General features: G+C 38.9%; 1 protein-coding gene across 3 annotated transcripts in view; it reads right to left on the bottom strand.

Annotated features, from left to right (window-relative positions):
• The window catches only part of LOC126298926 (serine/threonine-protein kinase GL21140), a 232,738-nt gene that overhangs the window by 106,114 nt on the left and 100,795 nt on the right, over positions 1 to 25,829 (bottom strand). For all 3 annotated transcript variants that reach the window (XM_049990479.1, XM_049990478.1, XM_049990480.1), the window contains 2 exons: positions 20,856 to 21,033; positions 16,280 to 16,457 (listed from right to left, as the gene is read on the bottom strand). In XM_049990479.1, the coding sequence (XP_049846436.1) occupies positions 16,280 to 16,457; positions 20,856 to 21,033 (356 nt within the window). The remainder of the gene's footprint in view (positions 1 to 16,279; positions 16,458 to 20,855; positions 21,034 to 25,829) is intronic.

Here is a 25,829-nt window from a genome sequence, read left to right as displayed (position 1 = left end):
TTTTCTACCGCACGTCCAAACTATATTCAGGGGACTGCTAATTGAAATGTCCTAAAAAAAATAATCTCGCAATTAATAGCGAGTGGGATTATTTGTAATTGAGAGAACAAGAACTCTTCAGAAAATATGAACTCTTCATTGCCTATTAGTTAATAACTTGCTGTTTTGTGTGAAATAAGATTAAATATAGGATATATAAAATCAGTACTGATAAGAGATAAGCAAGAAATTACACATTTCTTCAAACCTTAGCTCCTAGCATTTTTTTCTGTCTAATCTTGCTACAGCTTTACATGGCGTGCTTTCCTTTCTGTGAAAGAATCTTTTACCTCAAAGTTCGTCAAAAGTTCTGCTACATGAAAAATCGAAATGACGTTGTCTAATACTGAAAAAGCTGTTAATACAAATAATACCTAAGACTGGTGTGGTTTCTCGATCTGATTACGTCTATTTTGTCACTGTCTGCTCATCATTCACAAACCCAATCAACCACATAGTCAGACAGCGATTAGCATTCATCCGTTCGGCTTTACTCCCTCAGCTCGTATAGCCCCGTCCACTTTTGTCTGTGGAAAGTTTATTTCTAGATGTCACTAGGATTCTCCTGACAGAGATATCACATACAGTATGCATGCATTCAAAAGTCAGCTTATGATTAATCCAGAAATCAACTTAAAATGTGTTCAAAATGTTCAAAAATCAACAGGGAAGCATTTCAAAATCATAGGAATAATTAATAGGCAAGTGTGCGCTGGATGCTAGGTGCTTTGAGAAACAAGTTTTTTTCCCTCAAGAATATGAATTTGGCGCCCCCTTTTCCCGGTAGTATCTAGCTGCTTGCTGCGACTGCTTGCACAGCCAACAGCCACATTCCTGTTGCCAGAAGTGGGAGAATCTACTACTCAAACGTGACTCTACTGCGCATGCGCATGAGCCCGCGCGTAACTGCTAAAACAAATCGAATGTAAACAGTTGTGACTTCATGTTCATTGGCGGCAATTTGTTGTTATGAAGCACTGCATAGTCTTCCTAAAGCCTTTGACACATTTTCAATTGGCAGACGCTTGCATGAGCACTGTGTGTTGTTGTTGTATATGGCGCATTTCCTTTGCAATTTAAGTTATTTTCCTTTTTTTCTCTCGTTTATGTTTTTATTGTTGAAGTATTATTCTGCAGTAGTGGGATACAGTAATATCCTTTGTTAGTGTGTCGGTTCTTACTAGTCAAAATTACAAAAATTTAACTGAAAACTAAAACAATGAAAAATTCCCGGAATTCTAAAAATATCACGGGTTTTTCCTGGTTGAAAAAATCCCGGGTTTCTCCCGGATCTCCCGGTTGTCCCGGGTCGTAGACACCCTGAAGATGTCTTTCGACTTACAATACAGGGTAACAATTACTGAACTATATAACAAAAAACGTAAATTAGTTACCAAGTATGGTGTGCACACCCTTTATTCAACATATAAACATCACTAAAGATATTAGGATTTAGGTTATGACATGTTCGATATCCCTGCCATCATTGGCAATAACATGGTGCACATGAATAGTGAAATTCTGCATGACCTGCTGAAGTGTTGGAACATCGATGCTGTCGATGACCTCCTGAACAGTGTTTTCAGCTCAGCAACGGTTTTAGAGTTATTACTGTACACCTCATCTTTAATATAGCAGCACAAAAAGAAGTCACTTGTGTTCAGATCTTGACAATACGGCAGCCAATCAAAGCCCATGCCAGTGGCTTCTGGGTACCTCAGAGCCAGAAAGCTGTCCCCAAAGTGCTCCTCCAGGACATCGAACACTATTCTGCTTTGATGGGGTCGAGCTCCATCTTGAATGATCCACTTCTTGTCGATATCAGCATCACTTTGAATAATGGGGATGAGATCACCTTCAAAAACCTTTACCACCGTCCCATCAACGAATATTGCACCAATTATTCCGTGACTGTACACTGCACACTACACTGTCACCCGTCATGGGTGAAGAGACTTTTTGATTGCAAAACATGGATTCTCAGTCCCCCAGATGCACCAATTTTTCTTATTGATGAACCCATCCAAATAAAAGTGGGCTTCACTGCTAAACCAAACCATGCATGTGCATACTACTTCCCACCATTCCCCGCAGCCAACTGTGCAGTTTGAACATCCTAATGCGAACTATTCAGAAGTTACGACGATTTTATTTCATATGGCTCAATAACTGTCATCCTGTACATGAAGTTACTACGAGGGTGGTCCCAAAAGCAAGGTCTCCAATTTTTAAAAAAATAAAAAGAAACCTTTTTTACAATAAATTGTACATAGTTTTGAAAGTTGAAAATTTTTCTATTTTTTCATGTAAACATCATTTCAACTGATGCATTTTTGTAAACACTGTAGCAGTTTCTTCATGCCCATGTCATACCACCCTGCCACCATGCTACTGAAGAAGTGTCGGATCTCATCTTTCACTTGATTGGTGTCACTGAAGCTAATTAAGGTCTTACCAGTGTAAGAATGAACAAGACAGAGGGCTCAAGCCAGGCCATCAATTTTGCAATGAACACACTGTGTTCATTTAGCAAGGTGCGTAGTTCACTCCACCTTGCATTGTGTAGGCAGAACTGGTTCAACTGTTGACCTTCAGCCATGGTGCCATCAGTGCATACCAGTTCCGAAACCCAGAAATGCATCAAGGACTGTGATGAACGGGCAGTGAAAAACCATGGGTTCAACAGAGTCCTTCAGTCCAAAGGATAGGTCAAGACAGATCCTAGGATGGGGTACACACCAAGAAGGCATAGACAATTGCTCCTTGATAGAAGGCAACATTGGGGGAGATTGGAGTGCAGAGCAGAGACACTATATGCACGGTCTCCCTTATGGGAGGGGAATCGTCCTACATGGAAAAAGGATCTGGCAGTGCAGGTGCTCAAGGAAAGCAGCGAATGTGCATCACATACTTGAGCAGCAGTTGTTGGCAACTCGGTAAGAGATTGGATCCTCTGTGAGTCAGCTAGTCACAAGGCTGGTCTGCTGAAGTCAGATCCAACAATGGTTTATTGGCTCCAGTATCTGCAATGCTGAAGGCAATACCATGGGATCTGCCAGACTCCCATAATCAAGACAGGACAGGATCAGAGCTTTGTAAAGCCACAAAAGAGTATAGCGGTCCCCACCCCATTTGTTGTTACTGAGGCAGCAAAGAGTATTAAGGTATGATGAACATGTATGTCTAAGTTGGCAAAGATGTGGAAGCCATGCGAAAGAGGTATTGAAGACCAGCCCCAAAAAGCTATAAGACTCCATGAGATCAAGCAATTGGTTTTCGAGTTAGAGTCCTGGTTGTGGTCGGAAAGTACAATTGTTAAGAGAAGGGGCATGATACAAAACTTGACAGCTGAAATATGGAAGTATGGAAGCCATGGATGAGATACCAGGACTGCACCTTTTGTACGGAACCCTGCAGTTGGTTTTCAACATGTCCCACCATGACACAAGGCGGCAAATGGCTGTCTCATAAAATTCCTGAGGCTGCAATGTTAACCAGTTCCGCATGTACAGTTGGACGTCGTCATCTGAGGTGAATTGTTTGCCCCTCAGAGCTTTTTTAAGGGGACCAAAAATTAATCACAGGGAGAGAGGTCCTGACTGTATGGAGGGTGGCAGAGAACCTCCCATTTGAATTTCTGCAGGAGTGCCACAACTGTGCTGGCCATATGAGGCTTTGTATTGTCATGGACCCCACGTGTGAGATTGCCTGGTTGTTTTGATTTGATCGCTTGGCGAAGGGTGGTCAAGGTCTGTCAGTAATGCTGGGCATTCACTGTTGTCCCGTGCTGCAGGAAATGAATCAGAAGGGAGCCATCTTGATCAAATGATTCACCTCGGATGAAGACGTCCAGCTGTACGTGCAGAACTGGTTAACATCCCAGTCCCAGGAATTTTATAAGACAGCCATTCACTGCATTGTGTCACAGTGGGACAAGTGTCTCAACAGCCACGCTCAATACCTCTAACATACAGGTACTGGTTTCTGTAATTATGCCTCTGGCTTGTTTCTCTTTGAATGCCCCTTATATTATAAAAGATATGTTTATGAGACAGTAGTACTTTTCAATAGCCCACAAGAAGAACTATGTAACTTAGCAGATCAAGTGAATAAATGCACTGAAGGATCAAACTCAAACAAACATCAAACAACAGAAGGAATTTACTGCCTTAATAATACTATTTCCAGTCATAATAACAAGCATACCTTCCAAATCCACAGAAAACCCACAACCAATGAAGTTGCCATTAACAAAATCTCCTGACACCCAAACAATGTAAGATCACTTTTTTTAGGTCAGCTGTGATACGTACATTGCACATCCTCAATAGGGTAGCGGAACCACGTAATGAAATGAAAATACTTATAACTATAGCACACAAATAATGGATATAATCTGTCCCCTCAAACACGCTAATTGAACAAATTCGATGTACATTAAAGCAACAACCATCATCATTGCATGCTAAAAAAGCAATGCCAAAATCTGACAGTTCTCCATTCTTCAATAAAGTGTCATCGAATTTGTAAACCTTTTCAGAGTGCACAATATAAAAATATCCTCCATACACATAAACCAGAAAATAAAATTGTTGTCAATAACATTCCCACTGCAGAGTGGCACCAAAGTCTGACACACAAACGTTCATGCTCTTGTTCTTGCTTCTATAACGAGCAAACAGGGAGAAACTTTGCAAAGTGCTACAAAGAATATATGGCTGCCCTCTGACTCAAACTCTTGACCAAGTCCAGTTATACATAACACATGGCCCATCAAACAGTCTGCAGGTGAGATCAACAATAACTTTTCATTGTTACATATTGCTCACAAAAGGTTGCAGATGGATCTCTGAACAGTAAGAGATTTACATCCACAAGATAAAATCACCACAAAAAGTCCTTAACAAACAAAGTGAATTGACACAGAACTATTTCTTCCAGAATTTCTAAGACATCCAGGCACAAAATACCAAAAAAAGACAATAAGAATACATGCTCATCGTCCTGCATAAATTAATATTCTCCAATTCATGTAACAATTATAGCATTCTTTCTGTTTACTCAAAACTGTTTTGATCTTTATTATTTTTATTGTCATGGCCCAAAGAAGAAAAGTTTGGTCACACATATTAGTAACTCATCCATGTCCAAAAGACGACATGCCACTTGTCCTAAAGAACAGAAGCCATATATATATAATTCAGATGAGGACAGCCAATGATCTCTTCAGTGTGAATGCACACCAGGCTCAACTCTTACAAGACTCAGAAAAATGCCACGAGTAATGAAGATAATGGGCAAGGAGAACTACATTAATAGTGTGTAGACAAGTTCAGAATTTGTCTGATGGGGGTCGTGCTGGGGTAGTCTGTGCAGTTGCAATGATCACAGTGTCCAGATGATTTAGTGGTCAGTGTGTCTCCTTAGTATGCAGGGGAACCAAGTTTGACTACCAGTCAAGCACAAATTATCAGCTTTCCCCATTGATAACAATCAATCATCACTCTCAGCCAATGTCTGTAATTCTTTGTCATAAATAATTCACTTTTTTTTTATCTTGTGTGTAATGTTTACTCCATATTATACATGTACTGTCAATATACGAATGCATTTGAAGCTTGCACAGTTCATGTGCATTCATTATCTATCCTTTAACATATTTACTCTGCAATGCAATGCATCTCAAGTCAAAGATCATGACATAGCAAAGTGTGATATCTATGATTTTCACAGCTAAATCAGGTTGTTTGTACAAAATGTAAAATGTGCATAAATAGAATGGATTTTCTCTGGATGAAGCAGTGCATTGTAAGTACTCAAAACATACCAATTGTTTCTCTTTTGTAACTTTTTGTCACTAGTAACTAAATTTCCATTATTGCCACCAGCACCATCACCACAGCATCTAGTCCCACATGGTCCAGATTACGTTCTTGTAATGCCTCTATCGGCTGGTGATCCTGCAGTGGCTTGAAAACTAGTTAATGGTACAGAAAATACGCCATATAAAAATGTAGAAAGTTACTATTTGCATATCATATCCAAATAAATTGCCAATATAACATGCTACTGCATACAACATGCAGATCGTTAAATTTATGTACGACTGTCACAAATGGTCATATTACAGTACATATAGTACGTAAAATACATTCTTAAGGATATCATTCACTGGGATTTTTGTGTAAATATTGATGTATGCAGGGCATCTGCATCATCTTTGGTTCAACTTGTAAACATTAATCAGCTGTTTAGAAGTCAGTATTCCAAGTGCCTCCAAATGGAATGTTGTAACCAGACTGTATTGCAGAAGGGAGATTGTCAGTGTTTGGTGTATTTTATTATTGCTAATGTAATATATTTCACTGCATGATGACAGTTACCACTGTTAAATGCATCATACATAAATATTTCATTATGTCAGTCCTATTATTTCATTTCAGTGGTTTATGATGGCTGGTACGTTAATTGATGAGAGTTTTTACATCACTATGTGAGCATGTGAAATTTATGCGAGTCTTCATGAGCATGTACACCAGATAGCATTATATTGACAGTTAAATAAGAAATGCATTTAACGTATTCTCTGTTCTGGTATGCAGGATACCTAATGATGAATAAACAAATACTGTCTGGATTTTAACTTCTTTTACTGACAGCAACCAGTTTCAATCTAGGCTGCAGAATGCCTTTAGCTTTGTTGCCACAAAGTGCAGGTTGTCAACAGTGGTTGCTGAAACCAGTAGTCATTACTACAAGATGCTGTTACTCAGACAGTGTTTGTATATTTATTGTAACAAAAGATAGCACAGTTAATAAGATATGGCATCAATTATGAACTGCATGGTGATGGTATGAAGATGGACTGGCTGTAATAAAGCAGTATATATTGTCACCTCTTGGTGACGAATGACGACTTTTCTTTAAGAAACATTATTGATTTCACAGTCGTATCAGAAAGAATACACAAGGGTCATTCCATACTGATTTCCCAATTTATTTTTTCTCATCATTTTTGGTTTGTCACTTGACTCATCATTACAGTTGTGAGTACATAGTACTTTGGTCTAAGGTCTAACAGTAAGTGGCAGCACAACTACTAAAATTGTAATCCCTGCACAGTACAGCCTATTTTCCAAACTGCTGTCACTGTACAAGTGGCCAACATGGGATGTGATTGTAAATGACAGCACCGAACAACATGATTTCTGCAGGACTAGGGTGGAAACACAGTAGATATGCAGTATCACAAAAAGCGCTCTTTAAACATGGCATTGCTTTTCCCCATATGAGTCAGAAAACTGCAGCTGCCATGGACGAAATGGCATTCCAAGTACTGCCACACCAACTGTATTCTCCTGACTTGACCCCTTTAACTTCTAGAGGCCCTCCTCGAACTACTACTATGGATCATATTACACCCATTACCCACAGCTGCTTACAGTTCCTTTAAGTCTGTGAAATCATGTCCATGCAGAAGATTTGTCATGGCCCTCAATAGTTGGTAATCAGAAGGGGCCAAGTCAGAAGAATAAGGTGGGTGTGGCGTACATGGAATCCCTTTTCAGTGATGGCAGCTGTGGTTTTCCAACTCATGCAAGGACAAGTGTTGTCGTGCTGCAAGAGCACTTTACATTATGGGGCATAATCTCCATACACTGCCACCAACTGCCTGTGAGTATCTGCATTGTTTACATCCTCCTTCCACAGAAACTATATCATCCAGTTCCATTCTTTTGTTTATCATACTGTATGTTGTCCACTCATGTAATGACACAGTTTCGAAAATGGGCTGTACTGTACAGGGGATTACACTTCTAGTAATTGTACTGCCATCTACAGTTAGACCGAGTTACTACGTACTTCCAACTTTAATGAGGAGTCAAATGACATATCATGAATAAAATAAAGTGTAAAACAATATGGAATGCCACTTGTACTTGCAGTTGAGGTTCTTTTTATATATAGAACTGTCTACCATCTTTTTGATTTGGACAGTTAAGCCCCAAGATCCCCACAACCTATTTACTTGTCATCACAGTCTGCTGTCCTTGAGAAGGCTGGGTGCCTCTAACAAGTGCCACCCCTGACCCTTGTCCCTTCTAGTAATTCAATTATGTAAGGCTCCCAGACTGATCGCTATACTCCAGAAATAGTTAAACAAGAGTTTTTTAAGTCACTTTTTTTAAAGATTAATTACATTCCCTGAAGAATCTACCTGTGTATCTCAGCCTAGCATCTGCTTTGTCTACTATTTGTTTTATGTGGTTATTGCAAATCAGTTCACTCTAGATGGTTACCTAGGTATTTAGCAGTAGTTACTGTTTTCAGCAATTTGTTACAAATAAAATGGCAGAAAAAAACACACTACCTATAAGGAGTTGTGTGACATGAACAAAAGTTGGTAGATGTGTTTTTACACATGAAATACAATGTCTATGCAAATTTCACGTCAGCTGCATAGGAGTGGAGCTAGTAGTGCCACTATGAAGATACACATTGTAACGATTGTGAGCATTAGTTATCTTTGAGATAGGGACATGCTGAGTTGATGTTAGTCAAGAATGCCTTTACGGTGACAAAGATGCCATTATCAACACCACATGCACTTTCAATGTGCTAATGTAATAGTGCTATGAGAAGCTGGATGTTCCTTCTGGAATATTTTAGAAAGAAGGAATGTAGCACACTGCAGATGACTGCTGACAGGAGTGATCATGAGAATGTACGGTCAGAACATGGCTCTGGATGTCCACACGGCACTACTAAGATGGAAGACCACCATTTCTGTTATATGGCTCTGATGCATCATACTGCATCTGCTGTAGCTATTTGAGTAGCAGCTGACACCGTAGTGACACAATAAACCCTTACACACCAGTTACTTCAAGGGCAGCTCTAAGCTCAATGCCCTGTAATGCGCATTCCACTGACATCTGCAACTTCAGTGGTGTTTAGCAAGAGCTCACTGGGGGACAGGGTGGAGGTCTATTGCATTTTCTCATGAAAGCTGATTCTGCTCCAGTGCCAGTGATGGTTGTGCATTGGTTAGGAGGTCGGCTGAGGGCCTGCAACCAGCATGTCTATGTGCCAGACACACTGGAGCTACACCTGGAGTTATGTTCTTTGGATGCAATTTTGTATGTCAGCAAGAGCATTCTCATGGTTATCCCATGCACCCTGACTGCAAATTTGTATGTCAATCTGGTGATTCAACCTGTAGTGCTGCCATTCATGAACACCATTCCATAGGTGTTTTCCAACAGGATAAGACTCACCAACATACCACTGTTGTAACCCAACATGCTCTACAGTGTCAACATGTTGCCTTGGCCTGCTTGATCAGCAGATCTGTCTCCAATCAAGCACATATGGGACATCATCGGACAACAACTCCAGCATCATCAACAACCAGTATTAACCAGGCCTGTATTGACCAATCAAGTGAAACAGGCATGGACTCTATCCCACAGGCAGACGTCTAGCACCTGTACTGCAACAAAATGCATGCACATCTGCATGCTTGCATTCAACATTCTGGCAGGTACACCATTTTTAATGTAACAGCATTTCACATTTGAAATGACTTAGCTCACTCTTACATTAACCCGTGATCTTGCCATGTTAATCACTCAAATATGTTACCTAGCCAAATGTATTCTCAAAATTTCATTACTCTACATTATTTATCTTTCAGTGTTGTAATTTTTTCCCTCTTTTCCATCTACATGGACCCAAAGAAGTCATCAAATATTAAGTCCATCTGGCTGGGTTAGGGACAGATGCTCTGCCACTGCCTCAGTTACATTTCTAGGCCTGCTCACAACAGCATTATTGCAGTCAGAGAGGGGGTTCTGTCCTCAGCTCAAATTACACTTACTGACACCCGCATTAATGTTTTTAGTATAATACACGCAAAAGAATCCAGAATTTCTCTCTCTGCCAATAAGCAGGATGTCATCTCAAATGGTATGAAATTAGAATTGATGTACAGTGGCTTGGTGACACACACCGATACTATCATTCAAGGATGTTTATTTTTGTTTTAGGCCGCAAAAACATCTAAGATCATACACACCCATGTCAGAACCTTAAAACACTAATACAAAAAAAGGAGTTAAGACCAAGCGAACAGAGGAAAGGCAGCTAAGAACAAGGACTTCTTGGAGAAAGGTCCACAAAATACAGAGAGAGAGAGAGAGAGAGAGAGAGAGAGAGCGCGAGTGCGAGCGCGAGTGCGAGTGCGTGTGTTTTTTTGGATCGGAGGGGTACCCAATGGTGAGGTCATCACCCCCTTACACTTATGAAAACAAACGAATGTGGAGATGAACTAAAAGTGTTGTACACACATGCACTCGAAATGACCACACATTTACTCTGTATCACATCACTCTCACATGCGCTAAAACCAATTAGGAGGGAAGAGTGCTAATCAAGAAATTAAAACACAGAGAAAACAAAACACAGAAGAACTAAAAGAAAAGCACAGGGAAATGTGACTGGCTGACCACTTACAAAAAAACTAGGGTGAGCCAGCCACCCTTTGACACATTAGGAACATCTCCCTAAAATCATCTTAAAAACGTTGGACAAGTCACAAAACTTTAAAACCCTAACCACATTCATTTGATCATTACATAAAATAGATGGCAGATCCGCCATCAAATCCGCCGCAGTCCAATCTGGTGATTGGACCTGTTGTGCTGCCATTCATAGAACACCATTCCAGAGGGTGTTTTCCAACAAGATAAAACTCACCTACATACCACTGTTGTAACCCAATATGATCTATGGAGTGTCATTTTGTCTTGGCCTGCCCAATCTCCGTATCTGTCTCCAATCGAGCACATATGTGACACCACCATCTGACGACAACTCCAGTGTCATGAAGAAACAACATTAATCGTCCTTGTATTGACAGACCAACTGCAACAGGCATGGAACTCCATCCCACAAATAAAATCCAGCACCTATGCAACACAATGCATGCACATTTGCATGCTTGTGTTAAAAAATCTGGCAGTTACACTGGTTATTAATATACCAACATTTCACATTTGCAGTGGCTTATCTCAGGCACACTTTAACTTGTGCTCTTGCAATATTAATCATTTAAATTTGTTACCTACACAAATGTATTCCCAAAACTTCATTACTCCACATGAATTATTATTTGGTGTTGGAATTTTATCCGTTAGTGGAGTTTAATTTTATTTCTTCTCATTTGTAAAATATGTTACATTTAGTTTATTTGCATTTAGGGACAACTGCCAGTCCCTGCACCAGTCCTGCAGTTCGTTACAGTCTTCTGGCATTGCTACTTTGTTATAGACATCTGCATTATCTGCAGACAACTTCATGGAGCTTTCAACATTATCCTCTAAAACATTAAGTTAAACTGTAAACAGCAGTGGGATCTATTGCACTCCCATGGGGTAATCTTGACATTACCTTCATATCTTTTTATTTAGTTTTGTTAAAAGTGACAAGTTAAATTCTATCTGCCATGAAGTCTTGAATCCATTCACAAATATGCTCCAATACTCAGTAAGCTCATATCTCATATTCCCCACCCCAACTTGAACAACAGTGCGGAATTTTACTAAATGTCTTCCTGAAATCATGGATCATGGCATTAACATGAGTACCATTATCAACAGCACTATGGATTTCATTGACAACAGACACAGGGGCAAGTATCGCAAGATCTGTGTCTGTGAAATCAATGTCTATTTTTATGGCACATATTTTGTTTTTCCAAAAGCACAAAAGATGTTCCCTTACTCTATGATATGAATGTCAGCAATATAGACCTGTAATTATGTTCATCTCTCCTATGAATCTTCCTGAAAACTGGAATGACTTCTGCTTTTTTTTTCCAAGTCACTAATACCCTTCATTGTTCCACTGACCAATGCTGAAGTGTTGCTGTAAGGGCAGCAAGTTCTTTTGCATGATTTCTGTAGTGTCCTTACAGGTGTCTCATCTAATCCAGATGCCTTTTCACTACAAAGCATTTAAAGTTGCTTTTCATTCTGTAGTTACTTACCTAAATATGTGCCATTTTAACATTTGTGCAATTAGTGAAAAGAGGGACCTTATTATGATCTTCTGTAGTGAAACTGTTTTCAAAGACCAAATTCAGTATTTCGGGCTGCTCTCTCTAATCTTCTGTTTCAATGCCTGTGTGGTGACTAAGTGGCTGAGTTGATGATTCTGATAGGCTTACCAATTTTACAAAACACTAAAACTTGTTAGGGCTTTTAGTCAGATTGGTTGGCAAAATTTAACTTTCAAATTGATTGAACAACTCTCATTTCTCTTTTTTACGTTCTTTTTTGCTTCGTTCAGCTTTTGTTTGTCAACTACATTTTGATTTTGCTTAAACCTTTGTTTCTTTAGGGCTTTCTAAGATGGCTATTACACCATGGTGGGTCTTCCAGTGTCTGGAAACCTTGTTCTGAACATATTTGTCTAAGGTGTAGTAACTAATGCTTGTGAATTTTATTTATTTGTGCTCTACATCATCATCCTCAGAACTGAATATTTGATGCTGACTCTTCAGATACTCATTAGTATTTTGTCACTTTTGATAAGGAAAACTATTTTCCTACCTTTCTAAACATTCCTTACAACACCCTTAATTATGATCAAAAATATCCTATTGTACATCATCTGGTTTGAAAATTGAAGGTCTATTTGTTCCTAGGAAGTGTAAGATGTTAGCCTCACAAGTTGGATGTCTAACTACATGCCTGCTCAAACATTCACAATGAAGTCACATGTCAGGCAACAGTTATGATCGCATGTTTCTCCCATTCTATAAATGGTAAATTGAAGTCTCCCTCTGTTACAATAGAGTGAGCAGAGAACTAATTCACAACATTCTGTAAGTTCTCTTTGAGGCACTCTGCCACTGCATCTCCTGATGAAAGAAGTCTATAAAAGCACTGAATTACCACATTTGCCCCATCTTTGTTTCATAATTTCACTTAGATTATTTTATATTCAGCACCCCTAAGAACCTCAGTAGATATTACCAAACACTTTACTGCAAAGAATATTTTGCCACCAATGACATCTAATGTATCCTTGTAACATATATTCCAATCAGTATTTAGGATATCATTGCTATCCACAACCATTCAAACCAACTATCTATTCCTAATACTGCTGCAGCAATATTAACTTCAATAAGAGACACTAACTCTGATACCTTCCCATACATACTCCTGCAGTTTACTAATATCATAAAAGGGGAGATCAGAAAGCAACACACAATAATTTTATTACCAAGAACTTCAATAGGGGGAAAAAAAAATTAACTTACACTATGTGATCCAAAGTATCTGGACATCTCCAAAAACACACATTTTTCATATTAGTTGCATTGTGCTGCCATCCATTGCCAGGTACTCCATATCAGTGACCTCAGTAGTCATTAGACATCATGAGAGAGCAGAATGGGGCACTATGCGGAACTCGCAGACTACGAACGTGGTGGGTGATTGGGTGTCACTTGTGTCATATATCTGTACGTGAGATTTCCACACTCCTAAACATCCCTATGTCCACTGTTTCTGATGTGATAGTGAACTGGAAACGTAAAGAGACACGTACAGCACAAAAGTGTACAGGCCGACCTCGTTTGTTGACTGACAGCATGTGTAATGCTAACAGCAAAATTCGGAGGCATTGGTGTTATGGTGTGGTCATGTTTTTCATGGAGGGGGTTGCACCCCTTGTTCTTTTGTGTGGCACTATAACATCACAGGCCTACATTGATGTTTTAAGCACCTTCTTGCTTCCCGCTGTTGAAGAGCAATTCGGCGATAGCGATTGCACCTTTCAACAAGGTTGAGCACCTTTTCATAATGCATGGCCTGTGGCGGAGTGGTTACATGGCAATATCATCCCTGTAATGGACTGGCCTGCACAGAGTCCTGACCTGAATCCTATAGAACACCTTTAGGATGTTCTGGAATTTCGACTTTGTGCCAGTCCTCACCGACTAACATTGATACCTCTCCTCAGTGTAGCACTCTGTGAAGAATGGGATGCCATTCCCCAAGAAACCTTCCAGCTCCTGAATCAATGTATGCCTGCGAGAGTGGAAGCTGTAATCAAGGTTACGGATGGGCGAACACCATATTGAATTCCAGCATTACCAATGAAGGACACCACGAACTTTTAAGTCATTTTCAGCCAGGTGTCTGGTTACTTTTGATCACATAGTGTACATCATTTACCTACTTTTCCACACAATCACTAACCTTCTCAACACATTTTTCCCATCGTGGTACCAGTGTCAATATGCATTGTTCATAGAAGTCCATTTGGTTGCAGTATAGTCATCTGCAGACTGCTGATTTCACTTCCGTATATGTTGCAAAGCATTTGCCAGACAGGAATTTCTTCATGGGATCAAAAAGACATGAAAGTCTGATAGTGCAAGATCTGGACAGTATAGTGGATGCTGGAGCAACTTCCACCAAGATTCAGCAATTTTCTCATGAACAGGAGCAGCAACATGGAGGTGAGCATCATTATGAAGAAGTTTGTAACTGTCAGAATTAATGTTGTGAGCAATATTGAATACTGTACCATAGGAAAAGTTTAACTGCTGCAATAATGTTTGCAGTTGCACACTCTGGTCATTCAGAATTGTCGTGTCAATTGCTCCAACATTCTGCAGAGTTGCAGCTGTGACCGGCTACCCAGTGTGTGGTGAATCAGTAAGCATCATGCGGCCCTCTGGAGACATTGCTACGGCCCATACAGTCATCCCCATACATGCCCCTTATGTCCTTGTGAATTTCACTTTGTTTATGCACTTTGGCCAACAAATATCAAACTACACTTTGCTTCTATCAAAAAACACCATTGTGCATTACTGTCTGATCCTCCCTTGTATTAACCATTTCTGTTTCTGATCATGAGAACAAACATTCTCTGGGAATAATGTGGCTGAGCTAGTTTGGAGTTTCGACGAGAAATTCACATCCAATATTATCGCAGAATCATCTAAACCTCTGGTTTAGACCTTCCAACCTGCTCTAAACCAGAGGACTGCCAACAGCTGCCTTCACCAAGCCAGTCAACTTCAAAAGAAACATAAGCCTCGGAACACATGCAGCTGACCCCATTTCTGCTAAAATAAACCAAGATTTGCACCCACTGCATTTGACACCCACCAGCTGAGCCTCCTTCATGTCTCTGACAAGACCTCTCATAAAACATATCGAGTGCACACTGCCATTCTTTTCTGACATGCTTGCAGTTTCGCTGACTGGCTCCATTACCCGCCTGACATTGGTGTTTCCAATGACCAGCATATCCACTGCCTGTGCTTGTCTGGACTGTGCAGAAAAATCTGGCACTAGCTCAACAAGAGTGGCGTGACATGCTGTTTTAACTTTGTTATCAACACTGAGTAGTACCTTGTACCTGTTGCTAAGGCACAAGGAAGCAGCCATTAAACCAGTTTCCATTTTTGGCCTTCACCCAGAAGCTTGCAAACACACATAGCTCAGATGTTGCATGTCGGAAGACGCAAATGACTTGTTTGCCTGAACTACTCATGGATGCTTTGTGAGGTGATCTATTTTCCTCAGATGTGGAGGTGCAGAAAGTTGTCAAAACTGGCTTCGCAAGAACAGTTTCTTGGCAGGAATATGCAAGCTTGATGTACAATATCATGGTGAAAAATAAGGTACTTGTCCACCCACCATTTTATATAGATATATTGTAGAACAGCTAACAAATTTTGACTCTCCCATGAACATAATATTAGCACTTCATCTTGAGTATGGATTGTGGATAGGTCCTACTAACATTATTTCCCTTTCCATTCAGAACATCAATTATAACTACTTCATTCATTACAAACTTTCCCATGGTTTACCATTTACTAAATATATAACTGTGATGTGCTTTACACTTTGGAGACCATAGCACTAATCAGAAGACCACACTTTAAGGAGGCCATGTTGAGTTTCTTGGGCATGTATGTACGAAAAATTGCTAGAAATGACTGCTGTATACGAAATCACTGAGAGCTATGTCCTTCGATTTTAGTCTACTCAGCAAACTGTAATATTGCACTCTATGAAGGTAGCCAAAGTCAGAAAGTTATGGTGAAAAATAGTTCACAGTTGTTAATATTAAAGAATCTAAAATGTGTCAAGCTTATGGCAACTGAAATGAACAGTTCTTGTAGATCAATGTAAAAACCAATTACCTCAACATATTCCATGATAAGATACAAGAATGAATCAGTGAAGAATTCAGTAACGAGATGTATTATGTTTGGGTGATACAGCTTATGCAAAACAGCTACTTCATTATCAATTATGTGTTCTCTGCCTGCACATTTGGATTTGTCAATAACTTTCAGTGCATACACCTGGCCTGTTGCCCTGTAAAGATGACAGAATATTCAATATTAGAAAGGACTGTATATGGAGTACCATCAATTATGATAAAAATCCAACATAAATTACTACACATAATTAAATTTACTAAAATTAAATTAAAAATGATTATTACCAGTTTTTGAGACAGAAAAGAATCATTTACTTACGCCCACTGACAAAGTAACACCTTACCAAGCACTGAAACCACCGAAACACACACACACACACACACACACACACACACACACACACACACACACACACACAGTGTTGCATCATAAAATATCAGGAATTGACAATCATATAAATATCACAGGCACATACTTTAAACACAGAGGATCTTCCCAAGTGGTGTTTAAACTGTATCTTGTGAGATCCTTCACTCAGGGACATACGAACTGCATACACATCAAAGTAGTTCCGCATGTAGGACTGACAGAAAGTAACAATTTGCAGTGTATGCTTCATGTGCAATAGTGACCATCTCTGCATTAATTGTGTTGCCCACATATTTTGGCACTGAGAAAGAAACTTTGGTTGTTGTGTGATCTTAAGCTTTCCCAGAAAATCAACAGTTTTTATTGCTCCGTGGCAACAAAGGAACACCTACATATCAGCTGGCAAAACATTTAATAGCAGTATTAAGTGCCTTCGTCAGTAAATGTCAGCACCACATAAGAAACTCAGTACACTTCATTCAGTGGTTGCAAGAACTACACTTTTGTAATCAGGATCTGACTGATACCTCTGACACAGTCGCAGGGTGCCACGTTCTGATCCCCTCAAGCTTATCTGGGGTAAGTTCATCCCCATAATGATTAACCTCTTCAAACCTGCCCACACATCTACATTCTCTCTCTCAAATGGTAACTATTATGAACAAGTGGATGACATCACCATGGGTACTCTCTATAACAGGTACCGACAAACTTATTCATGGAGGATTTTGAAGGGGAAGGTCCGAAAGAAGTTGCACTGAACCCCCCAAGTTTCTTCAGGTATGGCGATGAGACATCTGTTGTGTGGCCACAGAGGTGTGAAGTATTTCAAGAGTTGCTCCAACATTTGAACTTCCAGTAAGAGAATGACGAATTTCTCTTTTTTGGATATCCTGATCAAACACAAAGTGGATGGCATTATGGGACACAGAGTGTACAGAACCCCCCCCTCCCCCTTTCACACACACAGATTTGTATTAATACCCTTGCAGCTGCCATCATCTTTCATAGTGTAAGTGTGCTCTATGTACACTTGCCCCCAAGGCTCATGCAATATCCAATGAAAAAGAAAGTTTACCAACAAAGCTCAAACACCTTCAAGATGTATTCAAGAAAAACATACATAGTGAAACACAAATCCAATGTACCTCCAGGTAGAGGGTGGGGCCTAGCAAACAGAATGCAATGTTGAAAATGAGACAATGGCACACTTGCCATATGCCAGTAAAATATTGAATAAAATTGGCCAAATCTTGACTCAGCATAACATTAAATGTGTTTACCACCCACTTCCAAAAACATGAGCGCTAGAAGGCACTATTGTGATTTGGGTTCTCGTAAACTGCCTATTCAATGTAAATGTAGTACCGCATGAATTGGGCAGACTGGGCACTTAGTCTAAGGAAGGTGTCAGAAAAACAGCAGATATGCCAAACTCGACCAAACCACAAAATCTACAGTTGCATAAAACTATACAGTTACCGGGACTGAATAAAATATGAACAAATGGAAGTGTTAAATAAATAGTTTTCAATAGTGTATTGAAGGAGTCTGTTGAAGTACGAGAGGTCAACAGTCTGATTGATAGGGACAGTGGCTTCACTCAATGTAAAGTGTGGAGCTCAGTACTATGTGAACTGTACTCTTAACACTAGGCAAGAGTGGCCTCAATGCCATATAGGGACTGTAGAAGCACTTATGGACCAGAGTTTGTGCCCAGCATTCTGTGATCCCAAGTCCCCTCCAATACTCTACCAGATGCTGCGTGTGGTTGGGCAGCAAGGGAAGAAGTGGCTAGCGATAACGGGAAGAAGAAGAAGAAGAAGAAGAAGAAGAAGAAGAAGAAGAAGCATGACATGCCAAAGATGCTTAGTCTGCAGGTGTCACTTGAAGATGACCAAAAGATACATTTCTTTCATTTGTTTCATCAACAACTGTACCTGGCTGGAAATCCAAGAGCAATACAAGCAACCTGTGTTGTTATCTCTTGGCGGCTATGAACTTATGCAGAACAGCACAACTACAGTATATTTTACTTCATCAATAACATATAGTTATTAGGATATATACATTCTGGAATTTCTCAAAATTCATGAAGAGTAATTAGTCACAGAGCTTCATTAAATGAAGAAGTTTCTATTAAAATAGATTATTCAATATAAAATTATTAATGGTAAACCACCCCCAGGCAAGGACTGAATAGTTGGGAAGGAACATGGCAAGGTAAGATAACTCATAAGGGAGCACTTCTATTTGATCCACTGTTTTATTTTGTAGCAATCTTTGGCAACTTATACCGGCATATAAAAGAGGAAGCAACTAAGTAAGCAACACAAATGTTTTCGCTACAAATATGAGTTTTATCACACAGTAACAAAAGGTGCATTGCTGAATCTCATTCTAATTCACATATTTTTGAAGCAATACCGTTAGAGGTGAAAATGAAATATTTTCCACTATGGGGTCTGTGTTTCCCTACACCATTAATGGGTGATTTTGATAGATTGACATCATAAAATGCAATATTGTGCACAATCTGAGATATCTTTAAGTGTTATAATACAAAACAACCCATACCGGAAAGCACAGGATAACTGAGCCTCAACTGTGGCTTACACACAAAAAATTGTGTATACATACACTGCTATGATGCATGTTCAGCTCAAAATACGCCGTATCTAGGCTAACAAAATGGACTGTGGGCTCTCTAATTAAGATATCTTTCTGAAATTTGGGTGAATTACTCTTCGGGCTTGTTTACAAGAAGTAATAGGCAAATTTTTTCATTAATTTTTACAAAAAATGTGACCAAAAACACACAACAAAACTACATCTTTGTTTGATACACCTGTCATTTTAAAATTTCAATAAATTTGAAAAAAAAAAAAGAACTGTGCTTGTAATCCACACAAAGTATTTTATATGTTAAGGAAATTGTGTTTTTTATTTCAGGTAAGATCTGCAGATTGCAGGACTTCCATCACAGATACACCTCATTTTGACCAGAGCAACTTTAACTCCTCACATTTTGAGGGCTTAATGGTGACTTTAAAAAAAAGAAAGAAAGAAATTCAATGTTTTCCAAGAATCAATAAATAATGTGCAAAAAGATTTACTTTGATTCCTTCATTAGTTCAAAAAAAGTAAAAGTCACTTGTATTATAAGCCGATTGCAGAGAATGGACTCTTATCAACTTTAAAGTTATATGACACCAAAACTTCATGAATGATCTTAACCACCTTATCAAGCAACTTTTTGCCTGTGTGCTTCCAGTATTTAACTCCATTTAAGCTCATTTCCTTATCCTGCTACCCCTCCCAGACCCCACTCCCTTTTTCTAGTTACTAGATGAATTCCCTCATTTCATACTTTCTATGTGTGGACATGAGCACGAAGTTCTGAGTATGGTTTGTTTAAAAACAAACTTTGGTTGTGAAGTGCTATTGTTGGGGATCGTTTGCCAGAATCTGGCAGATGTCCCTGTTGTTATAGTTACCCTTATTATTCACTGCTTTAACATATGCACATAATTTACCCATCCAATGTTTCTTTTAACAGCCATATGTTCAGTTTACTCAAAAATTAGCTACCAAACATTACAACACACATTTCTTTGTACTTATTTAAACTACTGTTATTAGCTCACTTCACAAACTACAAGCACAATGACATAAAACAATGAGATCAAATATATTAAATATCAACATATATCAATTATTCAATAACAAAATAACTGGATTACACAGTTAAAATGGAAGCAAACGCCAAATACTATCTGTAATAAAGTGAATAAGTTTTCTTATGAAAATAATAAAATTGTTAAGAGGTTGCTAGGAAAACAACACACAAAGAGAACAGTGTAAGTGGCAAATACTTTTGGGTACAAGCTGTACAGTTTTTCTGTATAATCTCATGAATATTACAGGAAGATTAACAAACTTGAACAAAATAAAACTATGTTTACAGAAAACACTTTCATTTTGTTATATGTACAGAAATAATAGTTGTCCTGTAAGCCACAAACTGGGAAAGATAAAGTACATGTATAAATCGTATTTCTATAATGAAGATGGTAAGCTATTTGAATAGTGATATTAGCAATATGCAACATAGATCTTAATTATGGTCTAAATTCATTCATGATAACAATTTACTGAATTACAGCTAAGTTAAATCAGATACCTTTCTCGACACTGCATAACAATGGCAAAATTCCCTTCGCCAATTATCGGTCCCATCTCATATGTAGATTCAATCAGTGGTGGATACACTGGTCCTGATTCAGTATTGTGCGATAATGGCTGTTTCCGTTTCTTAGATTTTATTAGAGGCTGGCGAATGGGGTTTGGCATTTCACATACTGTAAAAGAATTTCGCATTAGTATATAGAAAATGCCATGAGATCAGAACAAAATTTAAGTTATCAATGTATTATTGCAATTGGTAACTGGCTATTAATTTGGTAGAAATTACAGACTAATGTAGATTTATTCATAATAACAGTATATATCAATGAATGATCTTGATGTTCCATCATTCCATATTTTCAGTATTGGTGTTATTCATCTGATATTTAACAGAATGGTAATACGTCACTGTAGGTTTTAAAAACTGTACCACATTAACAGCTCCTTCACACTCATCTAAATATAGGGGATCAGACTCTTATTGTCTTATATAGGCATTGCCTACCACAGCACCATATTCTGCCTGTTTACATATCTCTGTATTTGAATACCCGTGCCAGTTTTTTTGGCACTTCAGTGCATAAATCTTGCAGCATGGAAAACAGGAAGAGGAAACGTGAAATAACAATATCTCTCTGAAAACACAATTCAGTCCAAAGACCAAAGCAAGGTCATCAGTAAAGTACAACACTTAGAAATCAAAGCACGTTTACTGAAACCAATGTACAGCCACAACAAAACTGAACTCCTGGACTGAGTGTGTAAATATTTATAAAAATATAGAATATTCTAGAATATACAAACATTACAAACATAAGATATTTCAAGAACATTTCAGAAATGATAAATCCTAAACAACAAAGAATTGCTGGTGACTGGATTTGAACTGGCAACCAATAACATGCCAACGACAATAGCCACTATGCCATACCGATTTCACCACAGCTCACAGCAATAGGTCAATCAAATAAATGTGTTATCACACATACCAGCAGGCTAACATATCAAATTAGATTTTCCGCGAATAAAAAAATTATTTGGGATTATACCGGCAGTTTTTCTTTCTTGTTACTCGTGGTGGTGGTGGTGGTGGTGGTGGTGGTGGTGCTGCTGCTGATTAAGCTTATGTATGTTCAACAATATCACAATAAAATGGAAGTAGGAACGAGGAGTTTCAAAGTTGACAATTTCTCTTATCTCACCTCTGACCATACCTCTGACCATACTACTTCATTTCACTGGTGCAGGACGTTCAACAGTAAGATTACTGCCTGTATAGCAAATGTTGTCACTCTCCCAGGCCTCCTTACCTAAATCAACTTTTTTCTCCTAATTTCGACATGCCCAGCAGAATTCAACCTCTTTCTATGTTATTCTGGTAAAAGGGTGTCCTAGATATGGTAGGCAGATCCTTCGCCACTATCATGGAAAGCCATGATGAACAAAGGGAGCCATCCTGGTTTAACATTAAAATGCCAGTGTTCATTTGAAACATTATAAAACAGATCTAAGAATCACATTTACAGTACCTTCTTTTCTAAAAACACGCAAATTAAAAAAAAAAATAATCTAAGCTGCTTACAAAATTAAGGTGGCGATTATTCCATCCTGGTATAAATATCAATAGTTGCCACATCCATTCCTATAAGATAGCTTGTTAAATAAATCCTTAAGGCCCTTAGTGCTGGATGACACCATGAAGTTACTCCTTAGGTGACCATGCAGTAGTATAGTGTACAGGCACCTGGGATATGGAATATATTTTCTATATTCTTTGCCGTATGAAGCGTTAACCACCTGATTTAAAATGGTGACTTGCCAGTCTCAGCAAAGAAGCAGGTAATAGAGCTACTCCTAAAATTACTCTGTTGCAAGTCTAATTTTCTCATGGTGGACCGTGTCCAGTACCTTCACATATGATGATGGAGTGCAGTCAGACACAATGCTTCCTTAATGAAATCAGGATCATTCAAATGCTCTATGGAACGGAACCAAGCAAGACTGGTTTCCTCTCCCTGATCTATGCACAATTCACCTTAAAATATCAAATGCTTCAAGGAACCAAGTTCAGCAGTCACACTGGCATGGTACCGTGCAACTTTCTGATTGAAAGTAGGCTCATTAACAACACAGAAATTTTAACATTTGAAGTGGTATGTATTCACTCCAAGTCATACAATACTACAAATTCACAGAATGGTCAAAAGGAATGGACGTGTATTTTTCTGTCAAGAATTTAAAACCTGTTTCAAAAATGTAAAAAGTGTTTCACTGTCTGGCCTTCATACACTCCAATTGCCTTCAGATGCTTCATGCTTGCTGCAGGGATGGAGTATGGATAAAAAATTGAAAAGGTATCTATGAATATGGAACAATTGCAGGCTTCAAACCACGGATGTGTTACTGATGATAGCCACTGCAAAAGAGTGACACTTAAAACATTACCTTGACAGGCAGTTTTGTTGTATGAAGTGATTAAACATGGCATTCATGACTTTGTATCTAAAATGATGTGGAACTATGAAGGCTCATAAAAACACAAGAGAGAACATCCCTAGAAGTTTCATGCATGAAGCTGTGAAGATTTGTGCTATCCAATAGTACTGTAAGCCTGCTGTAAAGCTAAGTAAATGCCTACTGGGTATTGCCCATGCAGAAAATACTGCTGTACAGCTGCCTCCAATAGTATCAGGTTATTAATGTTGGAAAGATATTTTCTAAATCCATGCAAAGTGATCGAGGAGCTGTATAGATTTAAACAGCAAGACAAGGCACTCCTATATCTTTCCCATGCATCTGGTGGGAGAAACACTACACAAGTTACTTGAACGCATTTGGTCCTTCCAGATTCAAGGAGGAGAATTTAAGTAACTTACTTCCACGCACAGGGAAATTAACTTTTGACTAATATAGGGTTAAAAGGTTGAAAAGGCTCTGATGGGGTGCTGATGACAGGTAAAAACGACACTAACAGTGAACTCCTGGTGCACGAGGTGATCAACACTTGTCAAGATCTGATGCTCTAATGAAGTAATCGCCAGTTGATCAGTTATGACACTAAGGTAAGACTACTCCAGCATTACACATACCTGGATATCAGTCCCTTTGTGCTGACCATGAGTACACTGGAGTTTGGCCCATGAGAGAGAGAGAGAGAGAGAGAAGGGTTTGGAGGGGGGAGGGGGTGGATGGTTGATATGAAACTTTTTCCAGCACCCCCTTTTTGATAAACAGGCTCTGGCTCAGAGACTTTTAAAGAGTGTCTTTCAACAGATGGTGCTTACATTGTTGAAGTATCCTTCTGAGGCATTTAATGGTCAGGGTGATGTATGTGCACACGGGGCTGGCCTCCAATTGGGGAGGGGAACCTTGATGAACGTGGCATTGCTAGTTTTGCCAAGTTATTTCTTGGTGGTTTTGTGTCCGATGGCATCCTCAATAGACCCATGGAAATGCTAAGAGTGTACCAGTGAGCATTCTTAAAAATCCAACATGGGATATCCATCTGAGTATCAGTGTGGGGGTCATAAAACAATATTATAATGATCAGTATCACAAAGATTATGGTCAACCTTCTATTGACTAGATTACTAAAAATTAGATATACAGACCATATGACCGATGGATGGAAATGATCCAGGTGTTGTAATAAAATGAGTGTGGGAGCTGTTATTCAGTATACAAATTTCAAGACGTTAGTACAATAGCTCTAAGAAGTCATCACTGTTAGTGGCTTCAGAGTTTCTACATAAAGAGTTACAAGCATTAAAATCACCCAGTAAAAGAATAGGCATGGGGAGCTGGGAGATCAAATTAAACCAATTTCAAATCTTATCAAGATCTGAATGAATATTTGTGCAGCTCTTTTCTGACGGTACTTCATTATATATAACTGCAAATTCTGCAGAATCTGAAGTTACTATTAACACTGTCTTTTGACTACCTATATACAATGTAACAGTGAGGTCTGAATGCACTTCCAAGGGTCTTGTCTTAATTTTATGTATGTCAATGACACAGCATCCACATAAACTTGTAGTGTACAAATAAATTCTCTGTCGAGTCACAAATTTCACATGATACCCCATAACATTGTACTTTTGACAATAAGCATAGGTTTAACACTGAGTCAAATACTTTTTGGAAGTATAGCGATTCTGTGTCATCCCAACTACCTCAATCAATGGCTTCATGGATGCATGTTAGAGAAGTACAAGTTGGATTTCGCATGACTGATATTTTCGTAATCCATGCTGGTTGGCATCGATGAGGTCATTTTGTTCAAGATACCTCTCAGATCATATTCTCAGCTCAAATATACTAAGATTCCACAACAGATGGATGTCAGAGTTACTGGACAAGATTTTTGTCAATCATTTCTGCTACCCGGTTTGAAGATGGGTGTGACCTGGTGACAGTCTTTTGTTCAAGAGATTCTACAATATATTATAGTACAAAAAGAGGCTAACTCAGCTGCACATTCTGTGTAGAATCTGATCCAAGATGCCATCCGGCCACGGAGTTTTCTTCAATTTTAGAGATTTCAGCTGTTTCTCAATGCCATTGACACTAACATACACATATACCCCTCATTTGTGCAGTGGTGCACAAGGTAAACTGGGGCAATATTCTTAGGTTTTCATTTGTAAAGGAACATAAAAATGGAGTTCAGCATTTCTGCTCCTGCTTTGATACCCTAAATTTCAGTTCCTATGTAATCCAACAGTGTATGGATACAAACTTTGGTGCTACTAACAGCCTCGATATATTCCGTTACAGTAATTACTGATCACTTCACACATTCCCCTCTTGACAACCAAACAAGCTGCATTCAGCACCTCTCTATTATCTACAGGGTGTTACAAAAAGGTACGGCCAAACTTTCAGGAAACATTCCTCACACACAAAGAAAGAAAATATGTTATGTGGACATGTGTCCGGAAACGCTTACTTTCCATGTTAGAGCTCA

The sequence above is a fragment of the Schistocerca gregaria genome, chromosome X (assembly GCF_023897955.1).
Source record: "Schistocerca gregaria isolate iqSchGreg1 chromosome X, iqSchGreg1.2, whole genome shotgun sequence".
NCBI lineage: Eukaryota > Metazoa > Arthropoda > Insecta > Orthoptera > Acrididae > Schistocerca > Schistocerca gregaria.
The sequence above is the reverse complement of the archived record's forward strand: the minus strand, read 5'-3'. Positions and strand labels throughout refer to the sequence as shown.